Source organism: Carya illinoinensis, chromosome 9, assembly GCF_018687715.1.
Source record: "Carya illinoinensis cultivar Pawnee chromosome 9, C.illinoinensisPawnee_v1, whole genome shotgun sequence".
NCBI lineage: Eukaryota > Viridiplantae > Streptophyta > Magnoliopsida > Fagales > Juglandaceae > Carya > Carya illinoinensis.
Window position 1 is genome coordinate 23,300,878 of NC_056760.1, and position 27,225 is coordinate 23,328,102.

General features: G+C 35.6%; 1 protein-coding gene and 1 pseudogene across 3 annotated transcripts; both read right to left on the reverse strand.

Annotated features, from left to right (window-relative positions):
- Positions 1-3,401: 3,401 nt before the first annotated feature.
- Positions 3,402-6,828, reverse strand: LOC122275731 (annotated as a pseudogene).
- A 15,785-nt stretch (positions 6,829-22,613) lies between these two features.
- On the reverse strand, positions 22,614-26,144 carry LOC122275732 (G-type lectin S-receptor-like serine/threonine-protein kinase RKS1). Of its 3 annotated transcripts, none has more exons than XM_043084937.1 (7): positions 24,811-26,144; positions 24,570-24,698; positions 24,151-24,350; positions 23,831-24,041; positions 23,496-23,574; positions 23,225-23,378; positions 22,614-23,145 (listed from the first exon to the last, which is right to left on the reverse strand). In XM_043084937.1, the coding sequence occupies exons 1-7, from the start codon at positions 26,087-26,089 to the stop codon at positions 22,843-22,845; spliced, it is 2,355 nt and encodes a 784-aa protein (XP_042940871.1). In that variant the 5' UTR covers positions 26,090-26,144; the 3' UTR covers positions 22,614-22,842. The 3 variants fall into 3 exon arrangements, with proteins under 3 accessions (XP_042940871.1, XP_042940869.1, XP_042940870.1); XM_043084935.1 differs by having other exon boundaries at positions 23,496-23,742; positions 24,811-26,139; XM_043084936.1 differs by lacking the exon at positions 24,570-24,698 and having other exon boundaries at positions 23,496-23,742; positions 24,811-26,141.
- Positions 26,145-27,225: the final 1,081 nt, after the last annotated feature.

The following is a 27,225-nucleotide window of genomic DNA, read 5'->3' on the forward strand; positions in this document are numbered from 1 at the left end:
CTCCCCAGATAAAGGTGAAGATCCATCCTCTCTAAGCATCACTAGGTTGTTGTGCAAAAGAACCTCAGGATGCATGGTGCCAATGGTGGGGGGTGCAAACCATTTTCTCCACATGTTAACACTGGCGGGACCTACAAGTCAGGACACTCAAGCACCTCTGGATGCTCAACATGGGGAGCCGGTAGAGGTGCAAAGCTTGTCTTTGCTAAGGCTTAAAAGAAGGTGACTTGTAGTGCCTCGTTGTCTAAATTCTAAGTAGAGGCCCTTGAGTCACTAGATAAAGTGGAAGAGGCACTCCAAGCAGAGGAAGATGTGGAGGGCAACCCTTAGAAGGATGCGCTAGAAGGACTTAGCCCGCCACCTGTCCCTGCCAGGTCCGCAGATGAGATCCCTTCCTCTGTGTAGGGTCTCTTTATCACTGCAGAGGAGGTGCCCTTCAAAGGGCACTTGGAAGCTCACGAGGTAGGGAGCCACTCACTGAGCCCATGGGAAAACGCATTGGTGTACAAAGCCACTTTCTCGGAGTCCCCCGCTGAGTCAACAGTGGCGCGACCAACCTTGGGAAGCTCCAAAACCATCGATTCCGAGATAGAGTATGTCATCGGCAAGTCACCAAGGGCAGACCCATCAAATGATAGAGGTTTGTCACGAGAAGCATTTCTCGAAGCCATGGGAGATATCTAGGATGAAGGTAGTACAAATGGGCAGCGAAGCGAGAGGAGGTAGAAGGTGCCAAAGGGAGAGTAAACAAAGGTCGAGTGAGTGTCACAACGGGAACCAGAGAGGGGAGGAAATAGGGTAAGGGAGATGGTTGGAGACCCTTGTAGGAAGTATGATTGGACATGATGAGGCGACTATTGCTCGTATTCCCGAGGCAGGAAGACATACGGATGTGCGGGCATATTACGGATGTGGGAAAGGTTTAAATTCCCTCTGCGCCAGCACATAGGGAATGTGGAGGGAATTTTTGGGGTAATTGGAATGGTGGATTCATGCACTCTTGGGTTAGGCCACACTGCCTAGCAGAGCCCACGGTTCGTAAGGGGAATGGGCCAAAAGAACTCAGGGTTAAAGGCTTGGGCAAGCCTGTCGCCATGAGGCTTAGCTAAGGGCCTACCCCTGTCTCCTGTCCCAGTGCATTAATGGAACCAAGACATCTTAGTATTTTTTCCCCCGAAACAGCAAACGCGTTAAATGTGTCCTAGAGTGGCCTCCCCCTAGGTCGAACCCCTGTACCTGGCATGGTTGGCGGCATGAAATGCTATATCCCACCGTCTCGACAAGGAGAATGACGACCACGATGGGCAAGTTTTTTTTAGGAATAGGGCATGAATAAAAGCAAGCCCATGGCATGAAGTTAAGAGATCGAGGTATTTGACAAGTAAGACTCTTCCTCTCTATTCTCAAAGATTAAGCTCTCACGATAGCTAACTTTGGCATTAAAGGCTATCCATTCCCAGCCACCCTTTCCTTCCTCCTTTTGTAGGTGTTAGACAACGGTTACAATGACAACTAAAAACACACCTTAACAAGAAGATATATGAGTTGCACTTTCTTGTACTGAATTGCTGATGACTTGCAAAATTTTGTATTGCAGATTTTACAAGATAGCCTCCGCTCGAGCAAATTTAGGCAAATTCAAATGCTCGAGTTAATTCAGGCAGATTCAAATGCTCGACTGCCGCTCGACAGGGAGCTCGGGTTGCTGGAAAACAAAGATTGCTCGAGCGGAGGCTTTGGCCGCTCGAGCAAAATCAGGCAGAGTCAAACGCTCGATGTGCGCTCGTCACCCCGCTCGAGCGAACATCATATTTTGACAGATCTAGGGTCTTCCGCCGTCACACCATATAAAAGGGATTTTTCACTCTATGGCAGTACTTTTTGACTGGAGAACACTTTTTGGGACAGAAAGAGACAGCTAGAAGGATTAAAATCATCTGTTTTGGAGAGGGAATTTCATATATTGCATGTACGTTGGAATCATACACAAGTACAGACGGGAGAAAAACATTGAATCATTTCCTAGAGTTTTTGAAGACGAGTTGTGGCTGCGAGGAGTATTTTTCAGTGTTTATTTTCTTCCAATCTTTTCAGAACAATTATGGTGAATTATTTTATGTTGAATTCCATTTCTAGCATGAGCTAAATTTTATTCATTCTAGGAAAACGATGTAACCTAGTTCCGAACTATGCTTGATTGTCTATGCTAATTTAAGGCAATTCTCTCTTTGTTTATCTGATTTATTCTGAATTTATTGCTTCTAATTAACTGGTCATTGATTAGATGATAATTAATCTTGTGATTTGCTATCGAAAGAGGGAATCATAGGGTAGATCTTGAATATTTCAGCATAGGTAAGTATAGAGATCGAAAGACTTGTATGAACCTATGTAGTAATTAAATCATTGGTCTTATTGCTTTCTTGATTATTTAACTTGCATATTCTTGTGCGAATCCAATTGACTATCGAAAGAGGCTGTTGGATGAATTAGAGATTTGCTAATGAACAAAAAGAATTAAATTAAATTAGCTAGATGAGAAAAGCATAGTGAAGAATTAGGTGAAATCGATTTCCTAGAAGTTTTCTTTCCCATTAATTTGATCTTCGATCGTCAGTTTTATTTCCTTTGCGTATTTCTCTTTGAGTTGATCTAGTTTAATTTGCAACTACAAAAATCATAGTGATTCCTCTAGATAAAATTGAGATTAGTATAATTTTGGTATTTGGCAAAAGTAAGGTACCAATCCCTGAGGACGATACTCTTCTTATAACTTTATTATAAAACTACGATATTGTGCACTTGCAGTTTTGCACCGATCAATTGCCTCTATGAAATTGTTCATGTCAATGAAAATATCTGAAAAATAAATTCTAGCTAGGTTTGGTGGTCAGAGACAATGTTCATAATAGAATTGACAAAAAGAATGATCGGAAAGAATTTCACCTGTTTATGCTTCTTCTCAATCGTTAGGTCTTGTTCTATTGTCCTCTGATTCCACTTGTCACTTTAACCTCTAAATGCTTTAATAAACTGTTTTATGCTTCTAATTGTCAGAGCAGTTTAACAAGGAACTCTCTCTTTCTGGTAAAATCCCATCGGGCTACTTCAATACTGCATTTGAATTCATATGCTACCAACACTACTAAAAGCCTTGCTTTTGATGGTGTCTTCATCACACTGTACAACATTAAACTAGAAAAATCATAAGTGGTATTGCGTGATCATGTTAAACATGCTGTACCATCATCATGGGATCCTATTGCATTGGGAAGCTGAGTTTTATGGCTTTCAGCTTTGTTCTCATCGATCTGTGTTTATATATCTATTTTGATTATTAGTATTTATAAATTGTAGGTGATAAGGAAAGAAATATCCCTTTTTCCATGGGACAAAAGTCATTTTTATTTCAACTGAAATAGATAATATCCATTTAGTATAAAATACCAAGTGTTTTGATAATTTCACTAATCAATCTAATTATTTTAATATACACAGTAACTAAAATATTCAATAACATCTAACACTAACTTCATATCAGTACATTGCAATGAACAGAATTCGACTTTAATGACCGTGAAGCAAAGAAACTGTTACTTCATTGGCAGAAATGGCTCCTTCGCTAGTTGACATCTCTTTCTTATAGCTACAACCCGTCAAAACAAACGCAGGTTGTTGTGAAGAAGGAAGAGGTTTGTCATTACCCAACATTGCAACAACTGCTGACATGTTTGGTCGATCTGTTGCATATTCTTGCATGCACAAAAGTCCAATTTGAATGCATCTTGCAACTTCATTATCGGGGGTTTTGTCACCCATTGATGAATCAACTATTTCCATGGCTTTGCCTTTCTTCCATGACTCCCAAACCTACAATTAAACAACATGTTCGAATGTTTAGGTCTAAATAATATAAGACAAATTATTTGCATACACATGTACTCACATGTCCAACCAAATTTGAGGGGGGATCATCATGATAAGAAGTATTGTTCCTTTTGCCAGTAATGATCTCTAGCAGCAAAACCCCAAAGCTGTATACATCTGACTTCACGGAAAATACCCCTTGCATTGCATACTCCGGAGACATATAACCACTGCAACAACGTAATGAAATTATCACATAACTAAAAATATATGTTTAATGTTTTGCTCAAAAACCAATTTGGTTTGTACTATTAATGCATCCTTGATTTGTAACACACTTACCATGTTCCAACAACCCGATTTGTATTTGCTTCAATTTGGTCCCCTGACTCCCTTGCAACGATTCCAGACATACCAAAATCTGTAATTTTTGGATGCATTGCATTGTCAAGCAGAATATTGCTGGCTTTTAGATCTCTGTGGATAATCCTTAATCTTGAGTCTTGATGAAGATATAAGATCCCCTGAGCAATCCCACAAATAATCTCGAAGCATTTGCCCCAATCTAACAATGACCTTTTTGTTTCATCTGAATGAAGAGATAAGATCTTTAGATTATTTGCTTGGTAGGTATTCTGAACAATAGAAGAAGAAGCTTATGTGAAAAAAAAACATACCAAATATGAAAGTGTCCAAACTTCTGTTTGGCAAGTACTCATAGATTAACATCTTTTCTTCTCCTTGAATGCGATAACCAATAATCCTCACAAGGTTCCTATGTTGAAGTTTAGCAATGATTGCAATTTCATTCTTGAACTCTTCTATGCCTTGTCCAGAGTACTTCGATAGTCTTTTCACTGCTATTTCCTTTCCATCGTATAAGGAACCTTGAAAGCAAATACCAATTTCATCCTTAAACATTTAGAATGCAAGTACTGATGCATCGCACACTTATGAATTGAATTTATGCAGTTTTCAATACATTTTCAAAGAGATTACCTTGTACACTGATCCAAAACCACCTTCTCCCAGCTTGTTAGAAACAGAGAAGTTATTCGTGGCTGCAACTATCATTCTTAGGTCAAAGATTTGTAAATCTGAATTTCTCGTACTTCTATTGCGCTCCCTTGTAGTTGAAGATTCTTCAAAGCTTGCAGCAGCAGAGGAAATGCTAAAGGTACACTTGTTTTGCCTTTTCTCTATCGTCAAACGCAGTTAGAAATTTTCAAAGTGCAACATTTTCAGCAATTATGAATTCTTCACAAAATGAAATTTGACTGAAGATAGAGACTAAAAGAAAGGAGGCAAATGGACGAAAAGAATAAACGGAAAATTCTTGAAAGTACAGTACTTTTATGTTCAATAGGCTTAAAAATAAACAAATATTTGAAATGAAGAAACCGCTTTAAAAATCATGTTTTACTTACCCTTTATCTTCCTCATAATGAACCAATACACAAAGAAAGCCACAATAAGTAGCATTACTGCAACAGAAATCACAAGAATCGCCAGCTTTCCTTTATTTTGAAGAAGACCATTCTTCTTTGCATATTGAGCTAAGAAAAATAAAAAAAGAGTGGAAAACTCAATCTTTATACGCGATTCATGAACCTAAATCTTCTTCAGACTTAGATGGGACATGGATCGTGTTTTAAGTTAAAAAAGAAGTAATAAAATTGGAGTACCTAATGGAGCAGCATCCACGAGTAGATATAAATCTTGTCCTCCGTTGTAATAGACTCTCATGTCCACCAAGTTCTCGTGCCATGTAAGGCACCCAATCCCTCCCTTTGTCTCAATTGCATTGGTGTATGATGTACAATTACAATTGTTCAGGCACTCTTGCTTGCACTCTTTCAACGATAGACTCATGTCCACAGGTGCCATCGAGGTCTCCGGCACCTTCACACGTGCAAGCTTCACGAACCCTTCTCCGCTATTGCACGCGAACACTCCTTGATTCCTCATGCACCCGCCCGACCCATCTCTCAAGAAACAATCATTGGCTGACTTGGGTTCAAACCCAGGCAAGCACGTGCACTCAAACGTTTCTGGGTTGTTCGGGTCACAGTAACTATTTGGTCCGCATTTTGTTCGGGTCTCTTTCGGGTAGGAAAGCCACTCGACCCACCCATTCTCATGCCAAGTAGACCGCTCAATGACCCCAAGTTCCTTCACCACCAGAATAGTGGAAACGTTAGGTACATTGAGACGGTCTTCAATGGTGATCTCATCTTGATTATCCACGTAGCAGATGTTAAAGAAGAAATTCGATGTCATTTCGGGTACGCCACTCCAAAGATCCGGCCCGCCACAAAGGAGCCCCACCCTTGTATAAGAACATCTGCGGATACCCAGTTGGATCAATCGCTAAGGTGCAGTTGTCGGTTCCCGAGTCATCCTTGGACTTCCAAGATGTCAGGAACCTGTTCAGCCCAGACCGGCGATCGAGCCCGAGTTTCATAAACGTAAGCCAAGTGTCGGTTGAAAGTCAAATAGGGCACTGGGTTTCTTGATGAACCAAAACGAGGTTCCCGGTGTCCAAGAGCCGAGCCATGGAATGGTTCGCGGAGACAACAGAAGCATTAGTAGACCAGATAGGGATGCTTCGGTTTGTCTCGGTGAGGACGAGGTTTCCATGACCGTCGATGGAAAGGATACCGGCGATGCCATCGAGCGGATCGACTCTGTTAGCGACCCAAACAACCGTTTGTACTGGAACTTTGTTATACCAAATCCTGACGTAGCGACGGCTGGAATTGGCAGGCCGGCTGAAAAATCCAAGTGCAAACGTTTCTCGGTTGGAGACGAGGATGTCACCGTCTTTAAGAGGCTCGTCTAGCGTTATGGTATCTTGGGAAACGCATATTTGGAAAAGGAGAGAGAGAAGCAACAATGGAGTCAATAACTTTTTAGAAGGTGAGGACATCGTTCTTCCAACCAAGCCAGCAGACGTGCTCGAGTACATTTAAAGTAGTCAATACACTTGTGAGGCCCCATTGAAAAGTCAAGGCAAGTCAAAATCCGTATAGTTCCTTCCACTCATGTGTTTGATTTGAATTCTTTGTTCTTTTCATAGTCCCACATAATTGATTGTATCTATTTGCAAATTGTCTTGTTTTGAAAGGATGCGGAAGGTAGATAATTGATGTCTGTGTGCATGTGCAATGGCTTGTGTCCAAATGCGATATCAACTTTTTTTTCTCAATTGGCAATGCCCTGCAATTAGATAAGTAAATTATCTGTGTGAAAGAGTAGGAATTCACTGAAAAGATCTTTATTTAAAAGTAAAACAAATAAAATAAATAACACACATAAACTTAAAAGCCTAAATTAAGGATGAAAAATAAAAATGAGAAAATTGGAATATAAAAAAATATATTGTGCATTCGAGCAAATAAAACCAATAATATTAACCAATTTAAATCACAATTCAGATTTATGCTTCTTCACCATTTTTCCATCTAAAACCAATAAAAATGTCAATGAAATAATTAAAATACATTGGTTCTAGATATAAAATACGCAATAATTCAACTCAATTAGCAGGTGTTGCCGGTGCCATTCGATTTACTGGAGGAAGAGTTAGGGGAGCTCGCACTGGAGGTGGAGGTCGTATGAACCTCCATTGTCTCGCTAGTTGGTCATCTCTCATGCGCGCAAATCTGATGGCATCTTTCAATGTTTGTGGTTTAAACATTCGAATCCTGTCCGAAATGTCCGTTCGTAAAACACCCATGAATGTTCCCACAAGAGCCTTTTGTGTCCAGCCTCTAACTCGATTGCCCAAGCGTTCAAATTCCCTCTTGTATTCACGCAAGGAACCAGTCTGTCTGACCGTTGAAAGGGCTTCGTCAAAATCTTCACACTCTGAAGGCCCGAAGAGAGCCCAGAGTTCATCCTCAAAATTTGTCCACGAGAGCACGCGTCCATCTTCCTGGAACGTCCTACAGATCCACTGCCACCACTAGTTGGCCTCTCCTTCCAAGTGGTAGGAGGCCAAAGAAACTTTCTGGGCTTCGGGCGTATTCTGGAACTCAAAAAATTGGTTCACATGATTGAACCACTCTGTCGGATCATCTCCTGAAAATTGAGGAAATTCAAGCTTTGCTGTTTTGGATGATACAACCAACCGTCCTCCATCGTTGCCTTCTAGGTGATGGTTTCCGTGGATGAGATTCTCCTGGTTTGCAAGTAAGACATCGGAGAGGCAGTTGAGAGTTTCTTCCACATGACGAAGCCAGTCGGCCATGCCGAGCTCTATCTTGTGTAACCCCTCTTGCACTCCACCAAGTCCCGCTTCCAAATGCTCAATACGCTCCTTATTGGTTCCCATTAAAAAAAAAATTTAACCTGACTCTGAGGCCAATGATAGGTCCCAACAATTATGATAGACGCTAACGTAAATAACTTTCTCTTCGGGTGAGAAATGAACCACAATGTTTGAATAATTTTTCTGATTATGCATTGATAATTTTTGGGCTGCTTAAATAAGCAAGGCCAAATACAATAATGTCGAAAATGAAGAAAAACTAGTAGCTTAGCAACTGGAACTCAAACACATAAACAGAGCGTAAACCAGAGCATAAAACAAAATAAAACTAACGGAAAGAAAAATGATGTAAAATGCGTAACTCCTGAAGACCCATTCATACGTAAACGTCCAACAGCCAAGACCTGGTCTCGTTTGGCTTTCTTTTCTCGTTGCATGCGGCATGCATGCAACGGTCCTTCACATTGTTCACGTCCCAGCTTATCCCAAATATTTGGAATTTGGTTTACATGGCCTTGTTGATTGACGTGGCCTATCAATAGTACTAGTGCATTTCCCAAAAGCACCACGCTTTCTGTAAATGTCACACTGGTCAAAAGGTTCCACACTAAGCATAAGCAATGTTCGGTCTCCCCCAAGTACACAGACCGTTGGTGTGAACTAGACTCATTTACCACTAATGCTGACAGCAGTGTTGGGTAAACGACATTTCCAATAGTTGTAATTTCATTCTCATTGTCCATAAAACTAATATAGATGAGACTATTATCCTCCAATGTTGGGATTCCACTCTATCCATCGCCATTCCAATGACCAGATCGAATGCCACCATAGAACCTTGTACAAGAACAATTGAGGGGAGCCATTCCTGTCTATCTTGTACGATGAGTTTCCAGTTCCGTAATCATCTTGGGACTTCCAAGATGTTAGGAAGTTTCAAAAATACTTACAGTGCTATAAAATAATTTTTGAAGGATCAACGAGCTGCAAAAGGTGGAGGAAAAGCAACGTAACAGTGCAAAATGCACTGTGTTCGTGGGTCACAAAATACCCACTTTTGAATGGGGACAAACTAAGACTTGGAATTGATAGGGAATGGCTTACAGGTACTAGTGAAGCTAGTAGAAGTGGGGGTTGGCCATGGGTGGTGGCAAAGAAAACGACGGTAGAAGTGAAAAAATGGCCAAAACGGAGTTCAGCTCGTGTGGGTTGCTCTGTCGATGAATCGGAGTTAGAAATAGGTGAGTTAGGTCAGCCAAAGGTCGGTGATGAAGTGCTGAAGAAATGGTAGCCGGCTACATAATGGAGGAAAAACCGTGTGGCTTGGAGGAGGTCACGGAGGCTAACGGTGGCTCGATTGAGGCTGAGATTTGGTGGGGGTGTTCATCGGCCGGAGGGGAGTCGAACAGTGCGGGTGGTGAGATGCACGGCCTGCTGACGGCGGCGCTACAGTGGGACAAGGAAATAGACGGAAGAGGGAAGAGAGAAAGGGTGTTGCACGGGCTCGGGGGGAAAAGGGAAAGAAAAGAAGAAAAAGAAAGAAAGGAGAAAAAGAAAAAGGGGAAAAGAAAAAGAGAAGAAAAGAGAAAGGAAAAAAGAAAAATGGAGGAAAAGAAAGTGAGATCCAATCCTCATATCTTAGGTTAAGAAACTGATCCAACGAAAACTAATTTTAAAACAACGAATAAAATGAAATAATTTAAACCCAGTGACTTAATAAAATAAAATAATAAAATAATTTAAAATAAAGAGCACAATAAAATAAATAAAATCCAAATAAAAGCACTACAACTCAATATTAATAAAATAAAATAGTTAAAATCTAACAATAAAATAATTGAAGCTAGAGAGTAATTTAAATGCCATTTTTTTTAACTATCTACTGTTTCTACTAACGTACCGTTTTCTTCAGTCCATTTACTTGCTGCGAATCCTTTTTAATAATGGCAAAATGGGGAGAAGTGTTAGACTAGAACATTAACATTGTTTGAATTGCTAAACTTGTTATATATGCTTGGAATTATATTTATACTTTATTGTAAAACTAACGTACATTCTCAGGGGGAGCTTAAGTATTAATACAGGCTTCAGGTTTTATTAAGTATTTGTCATCATAAAAAAGGGGGAGATTGTTGAACCCAATATTTCAAGTTTTGTGTAATTATATATCTACACATAGATTTTGATGATAACAAATGAATTCAAAAAATAAAGGAGTCTCAAGCTCAAGTTGTCTACACAATGGAGTCAAGCACATCAAGAAAACAAGCATGAGCAAGAAGGGAACAAGTTTACATTAAAGTCATAGAGTAATATTGTAAATCTCTTAAAAATTCGAAATTAGAATTAAGGCTCAAAATTAATATTTTATCATAAAGCATTAAAATACATTTTCCACATGTGCATGAATATTTTAAAAATTAAATTTGAAAATTTTGAAAGATGATTAATTGTCATCTTTCACATGTGCATGCCTTGATTAAAGGTTTGAATCTTGAAAATATTAAAGATGATTGATTGTCATCTTTCACATGTGCATGTTTTATTTGAATATTTTCAAAAGTAATTGATACTTTTTTTGGCTTATGCAAAAGATAGATGTTTTTGTTTGAAAATTTTGAAAAGTAAAGTGTGCTCCTTTTGTCATATGCAAAAAGTAAAAAGATTAGGTTTGAATTTTTTGAAAAGTAAAGTGTGCTCCTTTTGTCATATGCAAAAAGTAAAAGATTAGGTTTGAATTTTTTGAAAAGTAAAGTGTGCTCATTTTGTCATATGCCAAAAGTAAAAAATTAGGTTTGAAGTATTTGAAAAATGAATGATGTTGTCTTTGACAATTGAAAAAGAAGAACCTTTTATTTGAATTTTTTGAAAAAGTGAATGATGTTATATTTGATGTGTGAATCTTTTTAAATTTGAATATGAAGTCTTATATACCTATAAATAGATCATTTGAAAGCTTCACATTTACAATACCAAAAGCATACAACATTCATTCAAAGTTTTCATTCTCTCTTCTCTAAGCATTGAGTCTTAATCCTTGTTCATTTTGAGAGAAATATAGTTTGCGCTGTATTGTTCTTATTTCACTCAATGAGGAGTGTTTTTTTATAATCTACCCACTATCAGCTCTTGTATCAGTAAAAAGGTGTGTATAACCCTTGTACGTGTAGAAAGTATTCTACATAGGGAATAGTTGAATCACCACGTGTAAGGTGATTCCAAGTGTAGAGGGTATTCTACATAGATCTTTTGTAGTGGTGTTGTTCAAAGGTGTAATAGGTTTATATCTCCATCTGAAGGAGGTTGAATAGTGAATTTGAGGATCCTCAAGGGGTAGCTTGAGGCGAGGACGTAGGCAGTGGGGCCGAACCTCGTTAACATACTGAGTTTGCTTCTCTCATAAACTTACTCTTTATATTTATTGTTGTTTCGTATTTTGTTTATATTTTATATTGTACATTTGATTTATAATTGTTATTTTTTTAAATACAACTCAATTCACTTCACCTCTTGTGTTAGTCATCTAGGCAACAGACAGCATGTAATGAATTCAATTGGGAGGCAGAAGGTTTGAACAATTTCTATTTGTGCACCACTACCTATGATCTTAACTGAAGGAGTTTTATCTTGTAGTGCAAAGCTATATTCATGTTCATAATTGGATGGCTGCATGGTAGCCTTTTCATCACTTTTATTCTCCTAACTTATTATGTTTGGTTGGTAATTAAGACATTTATATCAAATTTTAAAAAAGTTTAATCAAAGATTTATAGTTATTAGCATTAAATGGCTATTAAAAATATGATTCTTTAAGCAATAATTTAATTATTATATGATTGTTAATTAACATATGATAGGTAGAAATGCAAAATATGATAAAATAAATTAGGTAAAAATATTATATTAATAATATTTTATTATTATAAAGAGTATATAGATAATCTAATATAAAAATATATTTTGAATGGAATAAACAAAAGACAAAAATTTGACATTGCCTTTACCTAATCCAACCAGAATGCTTTGTTTTGAGAGCTATTTTTTCATTTCATTCCATTGGCTTCGCATCTGTTCTGGTATTAAAACTTATATGATTGGTTGTATTAATTCACCAAAAGCACGACCCAATTGAAGGCGTGATCCACCAGGAATTTAATTTAGTGGTAACCGAATCCAACGGAGGAGATGGGCTAAAAAAAGTCAGTGCTGAGTAAATTTAATAAGTAAATGAGTGCTGCTATGGTGTTGCTCAGAAGTGGCCGTTAGATGTGTTGCAAAATTTTTTTTTCTTTAATATTTCTTATTCATATTTTTTTTAACATTTTAAGTATTTTTAAAAAAATATAAAAAAAAATATCAATACACTAATAATCACTTATTTAATCATTAAGTAAAAGAAAAAAATTAAAAAAAAAAGAAGAAGCAATGCATGAATGATCAAAATAAGGGGCAAAATGGAGGGGCATAGTAACATTATTCTAAGTAAATATCAATACTTTCATCCAGATTATTATATTTGAGTTGGAGTACCCTCAAAATACTTCTTATCAATATAAGTATTTTTTGTCTAATTCATATAAATCAAATACACAAAATCACATCTCACGCTTCATAAATTTAACTATCAATATAAATTATATATATATATATATATATAAATATATATACATATATATATATATATCTGTTTTGATTATTAGTATTTATAAATTGTAGGTGATGAGGAAAGAAATAAGCCTTTTTCCATGGGACAAAAGTCATTTTTATTTCAATTGAAATAGATCATATCTATATATTTAGTATAAAATATGAAGTGTTTTGATAATTTCACTAATCAATCTAATTATTTTAATATACACAGTAACTAAAATATTCAATAACATCTATCTAATGTCCTTGTTGAATCCAAGGTTTCAAGGTTTGTGTAATTATATATCTACACATGGATTTTGATAATAACAAATGAATTCAAATAATAAAGGAGTCTCAATCTCAAGTTGTCTACACAATGGAGTCAAGCACATCAAGAAAACAAGCATGAGCAAGAAGGGAACAAGTTCACATTAAAGTCATAGAGTAATGTTGTAAATCTCTTAAAAATTCGAAATTAGGATTAAGGCTCAAAATTAATATTTTATCATAAAGCATTAAAATACATTTTCCATATGTGCATAAATATTTTTGAAAATTAAATTTGAAAATTTTGAAAGATGATTGATTGTCATCTTTCACATGTGCATACCTTGATTAAAGGGTTGAACTTTGAAAATATTAAAGATGATTGATTATCATCTTTCACATGTGCACGTTTTATTTGAATATTTTTAAAAGTAATTGATGCTTTTTTTGACTTATGCAAAAGGTAGATGATTTTGTTTGAAAAATTTGAAAAGTAAAGTGTGCTCCTTTTGTCATATACAAAAAGTAAAAGATTAGGTTTGAATTTTTTGAAAAGTAAAGTGTGCTCCTTTTGTCATATGCCAAAAGTAAAAGATTAGGTTTGAAGTTTTTGAAAAATGAATGATGTTGTCTTTGACAATTGAAAAAGAAGAACCTTTTATTTGAATTTTTTTGAAAAAGTGAATGATGTTGTCTTTGACATGTGAATCTTTTTAAATTTAAATATGAAGTCTCATATGCCTATAAATAGATCATTTGAGAGCTTCACATTCACAATACCAAGAGCATACAACATTCATTCAAATCTTTCATTCTCTCTTCTCTAAGCATTGAGTCTTAATTCTTGTTCATTTTGAGAGATATAGTTTGTTCTGTATTGTTCTTATTCCACTCATTGAAAAGTGTTTTCTGATAACCTACCCACTATCAACTCTTGTATCAGTAAAAGGGTGTGTATAACCATTGTACGTGTAGAAAGTGTTCTACACAGGGAATAGTTGAATCACCACGTATAAGGTGATTGTAAGTGTAGAGGGTGTTCTACACGGATCCTTTGTAGCGGTGTTGTTCAAAGGTGTAATAGGTTTCTATCTCCACTTGAAAGAGATTGAATAGTGAATTTGGGAATCCTCAAGGAGTAGGTTGAGGCGAGGACGTAGGCAGTGGGGCTGAACCTCGTTAACATACTGAATTTGCTCCGCTCTTACCCTCACTCTTTATATTTATTGCTATTTTGTATTTTGTTTATATTTTATATTGTATATTTAATTTATAATTGTTATTTTTTTTAATACAACTCAATTCACCCCCCTCTTGTGTTAGTCATCTGGGCAACAATTGGTATCAGAGCTAAGAGCTTTATTATAAGATTAACTATCTTTTGAGTTAAGATCTTATGGCTAACATTGCAGCTTCATTTGGTGAAAGTCAATCTAGCAGTCGGCCTCCACTATTTTGTGGAGATAATTACTCATTCTGGGAAGTTAGAATGAGAATATTTTTTCAGGCTCAAGGTCGATAAATTTGGAAATACATTGTAAATGGACCTTATATTCCAACAAAAGTGGTTGATGGAGTAAAGGTCAAAAAGAAAGAAGAAGAGTTTGATCGTGAAGACAATAGACTTTATACTTTGAATTTAACTGCTATGAATTTATTATTTAATGCTCTCAATGGAAATGAGTTTAATAGAATAATGACTTGTGCTACGGCAAAAGAAATTTGAGATAACTTGGAAGTTACTTATGAAGGAACTTCGCAAGTCAAGGAATCAAAAATTTATATTCTTACTCATGAATATGAAATGTTTAAGATGAATGATGATGAATCAATTTCTAGTATGCACACTCGTTTTACTAACATCATAAACAGCTTGACAGCTCTTGGCAAAGTTTATTCCAAGGTGGAAATAGTAAGAAAAATTCTCAACTCTCTACCAAAACGCTGGGAATCAAAAGTGACAACGATTCTTGAAGCTAGAGACCTCAAGAAGCTTGAAGTGAATGAACTTATCGGGTCACTTATCACCCATGAGTACACATTAAAAAGAGGAGAAGAAGAAGGAAAGTCAAAAAAGAGCTTAACACTTAAATCTGTTCCTCATGAAAGTGAAAGTGATGAAAATGAGGAAAATGAAGACAAAGATGAAGAAGTTGCGATGATAACAAGAAGAATTAAGAGGTTCTTAAAGAAAAATAAAACTCCTCCGAGGAAATCTTTCAAAAAGTTTTCCAAGAAAGATTCAGGTAAAAAAGACACTTTAATTTGTTATAAATGTAATAAGCCTGGTCATATCAAGCCAGATTGTCCTCTGCTAAAGAAAGATCGAAACAATGGCAAGAAAGCAATAAAAGGTACATGGGAGGATGATTCAAGTAGCTTAAATAGTGAAACAAGCAATGGAGAATCAGCAAATCTTTGTCTTATGGCTAAAGATGACATTGAGGTAAAAAATCTTGATAATATTTAAGATCCTTCATATGAAGAATTGCAAAATGTTTTAGAAGAGATTTATGAGAAATTTGAAAAATTGGGTATCAAGTATCCTGCTTTGAAAAAGAAAAATTCTTCTTTAACAAACGAAATTGATATTTTAAGAAAAGAAAGTATCATTTTGAAAGATGAAAATCTTGAGTTGAATAAGAAGAAAACCGATTTAGAAAATATTGTTGAAAACTTTACGAATGGAAAAAGAAATTTTGAAAAACTTCTTGGTAGTCAAAGATGTGTTTTTGACGAAGCAGGTTTGGAATATATGCCAAAACAAAAATACAAACTTTATAAAAAAAATTTTGATAATCCTTTTACATCAAAGACCAATATTCAAAATTCTTTTCATAAAAATAATTTTGCCAAAAAAAGATATTATTATAATCATTCAAATTCTTCATATATGTCACATGCTATTTACAATTTCTGTAATATAAATGGTCATAATTATCATACTTGTCCTATTAGAAGAAAGCATACAATGACTATTAGAGCCATATGGGTACCTAAAAATCTTGTTTCTTCTAATACTAATAAATAAAGGACCCAAAGAATTTGGGTACAAAAAAAAATCATTTTAATTGTTTTTATAGATATGCATGAAGTCATCCACAAGCAAAAACAAATGGTTTTTAGATAGTGGATGTTCAAGACACATGACGGGAGACAAGATTAAGTTCTTTGATCTTAAATCTAAAGAAGAAGGACACGTGACATTTGGAGACAATTCGAAAGGGAAGATCGTGAGAATATGTAAAATTAGTAATAAATCTTCTCTCATAATTGAAGATGTTCTACTTGTTGAAGGTCTAAAACATAATCTTTTAAGTATAAGTCAATTATGTGATAAAGGATTTACAGTTACTTTCAAAATGGATAAGTGCATTATTTTGAATGATCATGATTGTAATATTTGTTTTATTGCTTTTAGAAGTAACAATGTTTATACAATCGATTTTGAAGAAATTACCTCACAAGATGCTATTTGTTTTTCAGCTCAAAATGAAACTAGTTGGCTATGGCATAGAAGATTAGGTCATGCCAACATGGAACTTATTTCAAAACTTTCAAAAAATAATCTTCTGAGAGGTTTACCAAAAACAAATTTTCTTAAAGACAAAATTTGTGATGCATGCCAATTTGGTAAACAAACAAAAACTTCTTTTAAAACCAAGAAACATATTTCCACTATTAGACCATTGCAACTGATATACATGGATCTTTTTGGACCAAATAGAGTTGCAAGTCTAGGAGGAAAATATTATGCATTTGTTATTGTTGATGATTTCTCTAGATATATTTGGGTCATCTTTCTTGCTCATAAAGATGAGGCACATAATGCCTTTACCAAGTTATGCAAGAGAATTCAAAATGAAAAGGGCTATACTATTTCAAGTATCCGAAGTGATAGGGAAAAGAGTTTGTTAATAAAAATATTGAAACATTTTGTGATGAAAATGGTTTTGTGCATAATTTTTCTGCTCCTCGAACTCCTCAACAAAATGGGGTAGTAGATAGGAAAAATAGATCTCTTCAAGAGATGACAAGAACAATACTCAATGAGAACAACTTGCCTAGTTATTTTTGGGCCGAAGTGGTAAGTACTGCATGTTATGTTATAAATAGAGTTATGCTAAGATCTAAGTTAGATAAAACCCCCTATGAGCTTTGGAATGAGAAAAATTCCAACATTGGTTACTTTTATATATTTGGATGCAAATGTTTTATTTTGAATGACAGGAATAATTTAGGCAAGTTTGATATAAAATCTTATGAATGTATCTTTCTCAGGTATTCTACTAATAGTAAAGCTTATAGAGTATTCAATAAAAAGACTTTGATTGTACAAGAATCTATGCATGTAGTATTTGATGAATCTAATTCTCCACTCTCCAAGAAATCTATTGATGAAAAAACATGAGGTATAAATAACACGAAAAGTCTCAATCCCAACAAAGAGAACACAATAGAGGAAGTTCAACATGGAGCCATCAAAAAAAGATCATCAAAATTTAATACAAGATGCAACCAAACAGTGAAAATTTGTGAAAGATCATCCAGTGGAACAAATTTTGAGAGAACCTTCACGAGGTGTAAGTACTCGATCATCTCTTAGAAATATTTGCAATCATACTGTTTTTTTATCTCAGATTGAACTCAAAGATATTGATGAATCTTGGATTCAATTTATGCAAGAAGAGTTGAATCAATTTGAAAGAAATGATATTTGGACACTTATTCCTAGACCCAAAAATCATACTATTATTGGAACAAAATGGATTTTTAGAAACAAGAAAGATGAGTCCGGAATCATTACTAGAAATAAGGCTCGACTTGTAGCTCAAGGTTTTAATCAAGAAGAATGAATCGATTATGATGAGACATATGCATCAGTCGCAAGATTAGAAACTATTCGAATGCTACTTGCATATGCTTGTTATAAAGATTTCAAAATGTTTCAAATGGATGTTAAAAGTGCTTTCTTAAATGGTTTTATAAATGAAGAGGTATATGTTGAGCAACCTCAAGGTTTTGAAAATCATATTTCCTCAAATCATGTTTTCAAACTCACAAAAGCACTGTATGGACTCAAACAAGCTTCTAGAGCTTGGTACGAGAAACTCATTGGTTTCTTGATTGAAAAAGGTTTTTCAAGAGGAAAAATCGACACAACTCTTTTCATTAAATATGAAAATGATGATATTCTTTTAATTCAGATTTATGTTGATGATATAATATTCGGTGCTACTAATGAAAATGTGTTAAGTTTTTGCTAAGACTATGCAGAAAGAATTTGAGATGAGTATGATGGGAGAACTTACATTCTTTCTCGGATTGCAAATTAAGCAAGCAAAAAGTGGGACATTGATCAATAAATCAAAATATATTAAGGAATTACTGAAGAAGTTTGGGATGGAAGGTGCTAAGGAAATTGGAACACCAATAAGCCCATCAACTAAACTTGATAAAGATGAATCTGGTAAGCCAGTTGACTTGAAGATATATCGAGATATGATTGGTAGCTTATTATATTTAACAGCCAGTAGACCAGATATTATGTTTAGTGTGTGCTTATGTGCACACTTTCAATCATCTCCAAAAGAATCACATTTAATTACAGTTAAGCGCATTCTTAGATATCTTAGTGGTACAATCAACCTATGGTTATGATACCCTAAGTACACATCTTTCGATCTAATCAACTACACAGATGCAGATTATGCTGGCTGTAAAATAGATCAAAAAAGCACTAGTGGAGCATGTCATTTCTTAGGTCATGCACTAGTTTCTTGGTTTAGTAAAAAATAAAATTCTGTTGCACTATCTACTGCTGAGGCATAATATGTTGTTGTGGGTAGTTGTTGTGCTCAAGTTCTCTACATGAAGCAACAACTCGAAAATTTTAAACTCATGTATAATCACATTCCAATCAAATGTGATAATATAAGTGCTATAAATCTTTCAAAGAACTCAATACAACATTCTAGAACTAAGCATATTGAAATAAGATATCATTTTCTTCGAGATCATGTGCAGACAGGTAATATAGTACTAGAGTTCACAAACACACACGATCAGTTAGCAGATATTTTCACAAAACCTTTACCAGAAGATAGATTATGTATGATCAGAAGATAAATAGGTATGATGCTTGCTATGAATATCTTTTAAAAGATAGACCAGAGTCAATAAAAATATAGAGAGATTTTTTAAATACTTTTACATAAACTTGAGATTCTTAGCCTTATGTTTGAGACGCTCATTCTCTTCATACAATAGCATGTCATTCTTATCCATGGGAACCGGCAAGCGGAATGAAGAATCTAATAAAGATTTCAACTGTTTATTCTTATGCCGAATGATTACTTCCCTTGTGTGAGACTCTTGAACAATTCGTTGAAGTACAACAATTTGTTCTTTAAGCTTTTCAACTTCATGATTTCTGACTTGTACCCGCTGAGAAAAAGCACAAATAGAGGAAGAGTAGCGAGTCCCAAGACTCACCAAGTCGTAGATAGCATCGGAATCTGACCTATTAGCCAAATTATTATTTTCTTGATGCAACATGGCACCAATGGCAGCTGCAGAAAGGATAGGAGGTTGAGGTGCAAAATACCTCATGGATGGATTTAGAGAAATGTTAGAAGAATGAGCCATTGAGAAAAGAATTGAAGGCTTAAAGCAAGAATGTTGAAGGAATGCAGATGAGTTATATAGATGAGAAGAAAACTTGATGCGGATTGGATGAACTTTAAGACTGATTTTATAGAGATAGCATAAAGAACAAGACGAGTTATCATCCAAGTCAAAGAGCAATCTGATTTTTTTTACCAATCAGTGAAAATAACATTTTTTTAGAAACTTGGAGCCCTCAATCTCGTTTGTTAACAACATCAGGCGATTTTTTTCAAATCTCCAGCCACACTTTTCGGGTCACGGACAGATCATTTTTTCAACTATCTACAGTTTTTGCTAACGCACCATTTTCTTCATTCCATTTACTTGTTGCGGATCCTTTTTAATGATGCCAAAAGGGGGAGAAGTGTTAGACTAGAACATTAACATTATTTGAATTGCTAAACTTGTTATATATGCTTGGAATTATATTCATGCTTTTACTTGAAAAACTAACGCACATTCTCAGAAGGAGTTTAAGTATTAATACAGGTTTCAGGTTCTATCAAGTATTTGTCATCATCAAAAATGGAGAGATTGTTGGAACCAAGGTTTCAAGGTTTGTGTAATTATATATCTACACATGGATTTTGATGATAACAAATGAATTCAAAGAATAAAGGAGGCTCAAACTCAAGTTATCTATACAATGGAGTCAAGCACATCAAGAAAACAAGTATGAGTAAGAAGGGAACAAGTTCACATTAAAGTCATAGAGTAATGTTGTAAATCTCTTAAAAATTCGAAATTAGGATTAAGACTCAAAATCAATATTTTATCATAAAGCATTAAAATACATTTTCCACATGTGCATAAATATTTTTGAAAATTAAATTTGAAAATTTTGAAAGATGATTGATTGTCATCTTTCACATGTGCATACCTTGATTAAAGGGTTGAACTTTGAAAATATTAAAGATGATTGATTGTCATCTTTCACATGTACATGTTTTATTTGAATATTTTCAAAAGTGATTGATGTTTTTTTTGACTTATGCAAAAGGTAGATGATTTTGTTTTTAAAATTTGAAAAGTAAAGTGTGCTCCTTTTTGCATATAAAAATGAATGATGTTGTCTTTGACAATTGAAAAAGAATAACATTTTATTTGAATTTTTTTGAAAAAGTGAATGATATTGTCTTTGACATGTAAATCTTTTTAAATTTGAATATGAAGTCTCATATGCCTATAAATAGATAATTTGAGAGCTTCACATTTACAACATCTAGAGCATACAACATTCATTTAAAGTTTTCATTCTCTCTTCTCTAAGCATTGAGCCTTAATCCTTGTTCATTTTGAGAGAGATATAATTTGCGCTGTATTATTCTTATTTCACTCATTGAGGAGTTTTTTCTGATAACCTACCCACTATCAGCTCTTGCATCAGTAAAAGGGTGTATATAACCCTTGTGCGTGTAGAAAGTGTTCTACATTGGGAATAGTTGAATCACCACGTGTAAGGTGATTGCAAGTGTAGAGGGTGTTCTACACGGATCCTTTGTAGCAGTGTTGTTCAAATGTGTAATAGGTTTCTATCTCCACCTGAAGGAGGTTGAATAGTGAATTTGGGAATCCTCAAGGGGTAGGTTGAGGCGAGGACGTAGGCAGTGGGGCTGAACCTCGTTAACATACTGAGTTTGCTTCTCTCTTACCCTTACTCTTTATATTTATTGCTATTTCGTATTTTGTTTATATTTTATATTGTATATTTGATTTATAATTGTTATTTTTTTTAATACAACTCAATTCACCCCCCTCTTGTGTTAATTATCTGGGTAACAAATTGGAGATGCACGCACATATGCACGTACACCCATGCCCATACACGTATATATAGAGGTTTGAAAGGTATAATACTTGCAATAGTACAATTTATTGCAAGATTACTTCTACATTCCATACTTAAGGATTATCTCTTATATCACGTTGTTTTTCCACCTTATTTGTTGATATTGTTTTGTGTTCCAGTCTTCTTTCTATTTAAAAGTTATTGTATTAGCAATATTCTAATAACAAAACTTAGTTCAGTTAAGTTGTAATTAATTATAGTTTAGTTGGAAGAGATTTTGGTTTGTGTTAAGAAGTAATTTTACTAAATAATTGCTTACTTGCTAATTGATATTGTATGTAAATATATAGCTATACACGAGGGATGATATAGATGGAAATAAGATTAGAAATGGCTATACGATTAAATCAAATATTTGGTAACTATCTAATGGCAAAACTGATAGGATTTGCAAGAATCATGGGATCCATTCTGATGTGCAGTAATACACCCACTTAAGTTGCCGCATGAAGATCTGTAATGCCCAACTTGCAAGATAAGTGATGAAAGAGATTAAAACCCTAGGCTTTGGTGAAGATGTCGGCAATCTACTTAGCAGAGTGAAGATGAGCGGTAGTGAAGAGACCAAAACAAAGTTTGTCACGAATAATGTAGCAGTCAATTTCAATATGTTTGGTGCTCTTGTGAAAAACTGGATTTTGAGTAATGTAGAGTGCAGACTAATTGTCACAATATAGATCATGAGATCAATATGTGAGATGTCGAGATCATAAAGGAGCTGCGGGCACCAACCCCAAGAGATCACATCAAACGTGCCCCATTACTCAAGTCTTGAGTTCATCATCTTAGATTACCCTATACACCATCATTCACTACAATTCCATCACTAAACACCAAACCTCCATTAACCTAGGGACCCATCATTGCCACGGATTGTTCAAGGCCAAGCAAGAAAGATAGTAACTTCGATCCTCTTAAGGAGATTTGAAACAAGGAGATCATAGTGTTTAGGGACTTGACCGAAGTTCCTAACATTAATTGATATTACTGTTGAGCAACACAAGACTCGGCTCATTGATATTGTATGTAAATATATAGAAAGTTGGCCAAATTGAGTTTGATTGGAACAAAAATTATAGGATTGTCAATTTTACTTTGATTTGAATTTTTTCTAGAGATCTAAAAGAAATTCTAAGTACATATAGATTGATATGCAGGCCTTTAAAGATAAGAGATTGTCTCTCTTTCTTTTTTATTGGCTTACATTTTCAACATTGAAAAACAAACCTCACTAACACTAACTTCATATCAGTACATTGCACCGGGCAAATAGATCAATTAGACTTTAACGATCGTGAACCAAAGAAATTGTTACTTCATTGATAGAAATGGCTGCTTCGCTAGTTGATGTGTCTTTCCCATGGCTACTACCCATAAAAAAAAATGCAGGTTGTTTTGGAGAAGGAAGAGGTTTGTCATTACCCAACATTGCAACAACTGTTGACATGTTTGGCCGATCTGTTGCATATTCTTGCACACACAAAAGCCCAATTTGAATGCATCTTGCAACTTCATTATCAAGGGTTATGTCACCCAATGACGAATCAACTATTTCCATGGCTTTGCCTTCTTTCCATAACTCCCAAATCTACAATTAAACAACATGTTCGTGTGTTTAGGTTCAAATATTAATATAAGACCAATTATTTGCATACACTTGTACTTACATGCCCAATCAAGTTTGAGGAGGGATCATCATGATGATAATAAGTACTGTTCCTTTTTCCAGTAATGATCTCCAGTAGCAAAACCCCAAAGCTGTATACATCTAACTTCACTGAAAATAGTCCACGCATTGCATACTCCGGAGACATGTAACCACTATAACAACGTAATGAAATTATCATAGAACTAAAAATGATATGCTTAATGTTTTGCTCAACAAAAAAAAAGGGGGGGTTTGTGCTATAAATGTATCTTAATTTGTAGCATGCTTACTATGTTCCAACTACACGATTTGTGTTGGCTTCAATTTGGTCCCCTAACTCCCCTCCAACAATTCTAGCCATACCAAAATCTGCAATTTTTGGAAGCATTGCATTGTCAAGTAGAACATTACTGGCTTTTAGATCTCTATGGATAATCCTTAATCTTGAGTCTTGATGAAGATATAAGATCCCTCGAGCAATCCCACAAATAATCTCAAAGCATTTGCCCCAATCTAACAATGACCTTTTTGTTTCATCTGAATGAAGAGATCAGATCTTCAAATTATTTGCTTGGTGGGTGTGCTGAACATTAGAAGAAGAAGCTTATGTGGAAAGAAGACATACCAAAAATGAAGGTGTCCAAACTTCGGTTTGGCAAGTACTCATAGATTAACATCTTTTCTTCTCCCTGAACGCAATAACCAAGAATCCTCACAAGGTTCCTGTGTTGAAGTTTAGCAATGATTGCAACTTCATTCTTGAACTCTTCTACGCCTTGTCCGGAGTACTTTGATAGTCTTTTCACTGCTATTTCCTTCCCATTGTATAAGCAACCCTGAAGCAGATATCAATTTCAACCTTAAACATTCATAATGGAATTACTGATGCATTGCACACAATAAATTGAATTTTTGCAATTTTCAAGACATTTTCAAGGAGATTACCTTATACACTGATCCAAAACCACCTTCTCCTAGCTTGTTAGAAACAGAGAAGTTATCCGTGGCTGCAACTATCTTACTTAGGTCAAAGAATTGTAAATCTGAATTTCTTGTACTTCCATCGAGCTCCCTTCTAGTTGAAGATTCTTCAAAGGTTGTTGCAGCGGAGGTATCGCTAAAAATATACTTGTTTTGTCTTTTCTCTGTCGTCAAACGCAGTTAGAAATTTTCAAAGTGCAAAATTTTAAGCAATTATGAATTCCTTGACAAAATGAAATTGACTTAAGAAATACCCTAAAAGAGAGGAAGCAAACAGAGGAAAATAATAAACGGAAAATTCTTGAAGGTATAGTACTTCTATGCTTAAAAATAAAAAAATATTTGAAACAAAGAAACCACTTTAAAAATCATGTTTTACTTACCCTTTATCTTCCTCATTATGAACCAATACACAATGGAAGCCACAATAAGCAGCATTACTGCAACAGAAACCACAAGAATTGCCAGCTTTCCTCTATTCTGAAGAAGACCATTCTTCTTTGCATATTGAGCTAAGAAAAAGAAAAAAAGAGCGGAAAACTCAATCTTTATACGCGATTCATGAACCTAAATCTTCGACTTAGATGGGACATGGAACGTGTTTTAAATATAAAACTGGAGTACCTAGTGTAGTTGCATCCACACGTAGATATAAATCTTGTCCTACGTTGTAATAGACTCTCGTGTCCACCAAGTTCCCGTGCCATGTAAGGCACCCAATCCCTCCCTTTGTCTCAATTGCATTGGTGTATGCCGTACAATTACAATTCTTCAGGCACTCTTGCTTGCACTCTTTCAACGACAGACTCATGTCCACACGTGCCATCGAGGTATCCGGCAACTTCACACGTGCAAGCTTCACGAACCCTTCTCCGCTATTGCACGTGAACACTCCTTGATTCCTCACGCACCCGCCCGACCCATCTCTCAGGAACCAATCATGGGCTGACTTGGGTTCAAACCCGGGCAAGCACGTGCACTCGAACTTTTCTGGGTTGTTCGGGTCACAGTAACTATTTGGTCCGCATTTTTGGTAGTTATCGCAATTCTCTGTCGGGAAGGAAGAATACGCGACCCACCCGTTCTCATGCCAAGTAGATCGCTCAATGACCCCAGGTTCCTTCACCACCGCAATAGCGAAAACGTTAGGTACAAGGAGACGGTCTTCAATGGTGATCTCATCTTGATTATCCACGTAAATGATGTTGAAGATGAAATTCCGTTTCATTTGGGGTATGCCGCTCCATCTTTGTCCGGTCCAAGGTCCGCCCCGCCACAAAGGAGCCCCACCCTTGTATAAGAACAGCTGCGGATACCCGGATGGATCAATCGCTAAGGTGTAGTAGCCGGTTCCCGGGTCATCCTTGGACTTCCAAGATGTCAGGGACCTGTTCAGCCCAGCCCGGCGATCGAGCCCCAATTTCATAAACGGAAGCAAAGTGTCGGTCGGAAAGTCAAAGCTCTGCCATATAGGGCGCTGGGTTTCTGGATGAACCAAAACGAGGTTCCCGGTGTCCAAGAGCCGTGCCATGGAATGGTTCGCGGAGGCAACAGAAGCGTTAGTAGACCAGATAGGGATGCTTCGGTTTGTCTCGGTGAGGTCGAGGTTTCCATGACCGTCGATGGAAAGGATACCGGCGGAACCATCGAGCGGATCGTCTCTGTTAGCGACCCAAACAACCGTTTGTACTGGAACTTTGTTATACCAAATCCCGACGTAGCGACGGCTGGAATTGGCAGGCCGGCTGAAAAATCCAAGTGCAAACGTTTCTCGGTTGGAGACGAGGATGTCACCGTCTTTAAGAGGCTCGTCCGGCGTAATGGTATCTTGGGAAACGCATATTTGGAAAAGGAGAGAGAGAAGCAATAATGGAGTCAATAACAGTTTAGAAGGTGAATACATCGTTCTTCCAACCAAGCCAGTGGTGCAGCAGCATGAGTTACTTTACGAGGAAAAACCCAATGAAGAGTCAAGTCAAAAAGTAGTCAATACACTTGTGTGGTCCTATTGAAAAATCAATGCTGAAAATAGGCTAAAAGCGCTTAAAAAACGGATTACACCGTACATAAAATCGTTTTTAAAGTATAATTACAGTATTTTGGATCGCTGTAAATTCCTCAAAATTGTTGGAATAGAGAAAATTAATTGTAGTGATTTATTTAAAAATTATTATAAATAATAAGATGCAGCGTAATAAAAATGTTAGAAAATTTGAATAAAACGCTATAATTAGGAAAAAACTGTTGCAAATTTAGGAAGTTCATCTTTAAAAAATTGTTGTTAAAGTATAATTGCAAAATTCAAAATCGCTACAATTATTTTGAAAAGTGCTGCTATTAATTTTTTGACTTTTTTTTTTCTCGTTATCTCGCCTGTTATGTTGGTTATATATATATAACCATATTTTTCAAACTTAGTAAGAAATATAATGAACTATTTAGTAATGTTCACATATTTAATCAATTTATTACCTAGCCTGAAATAATCAATTAACTTTTTCTTAATACCTTAAACTTCATTTAATTTAAGTAATTTAATTGTTATCAATTAACAACAATTAATTACATAATTTCATTGGCATCACCACAAGTTTAATGATCCTACATGAACCATTCACACATAAACCTATGACCAATTCTATTCTATTGCTTTATAACACTTATAATTTTGACAACACCCAATTTAGAAATATGAAACATAGAGAAAAATTCTTTCGTTACTTTCATTATAGGAAAAAACCTTTTTCATTGAATATAATAAATCAAATACATTCATTCATCTAAATCCAGTGAAAAATTTACATTAATGTAGTTATGGGCTATATACATTGGGGTGGACCAATTTCTACTTGCAAAACTGGAATTGAACAAATGACCCGACCTGACCCGGAAAAAAGATTCCGGCCCGACCCGAACATAGAAGATTTCGAAGCAGGCAGTTCTGAACCGACCAAATTAACCGATTAGCCGATCCGATTTTTTTCAAAAATTAACCGATTACCTGGTTTTTTTTCTCTCTCTCTCTCTCTCTCTCTTCTA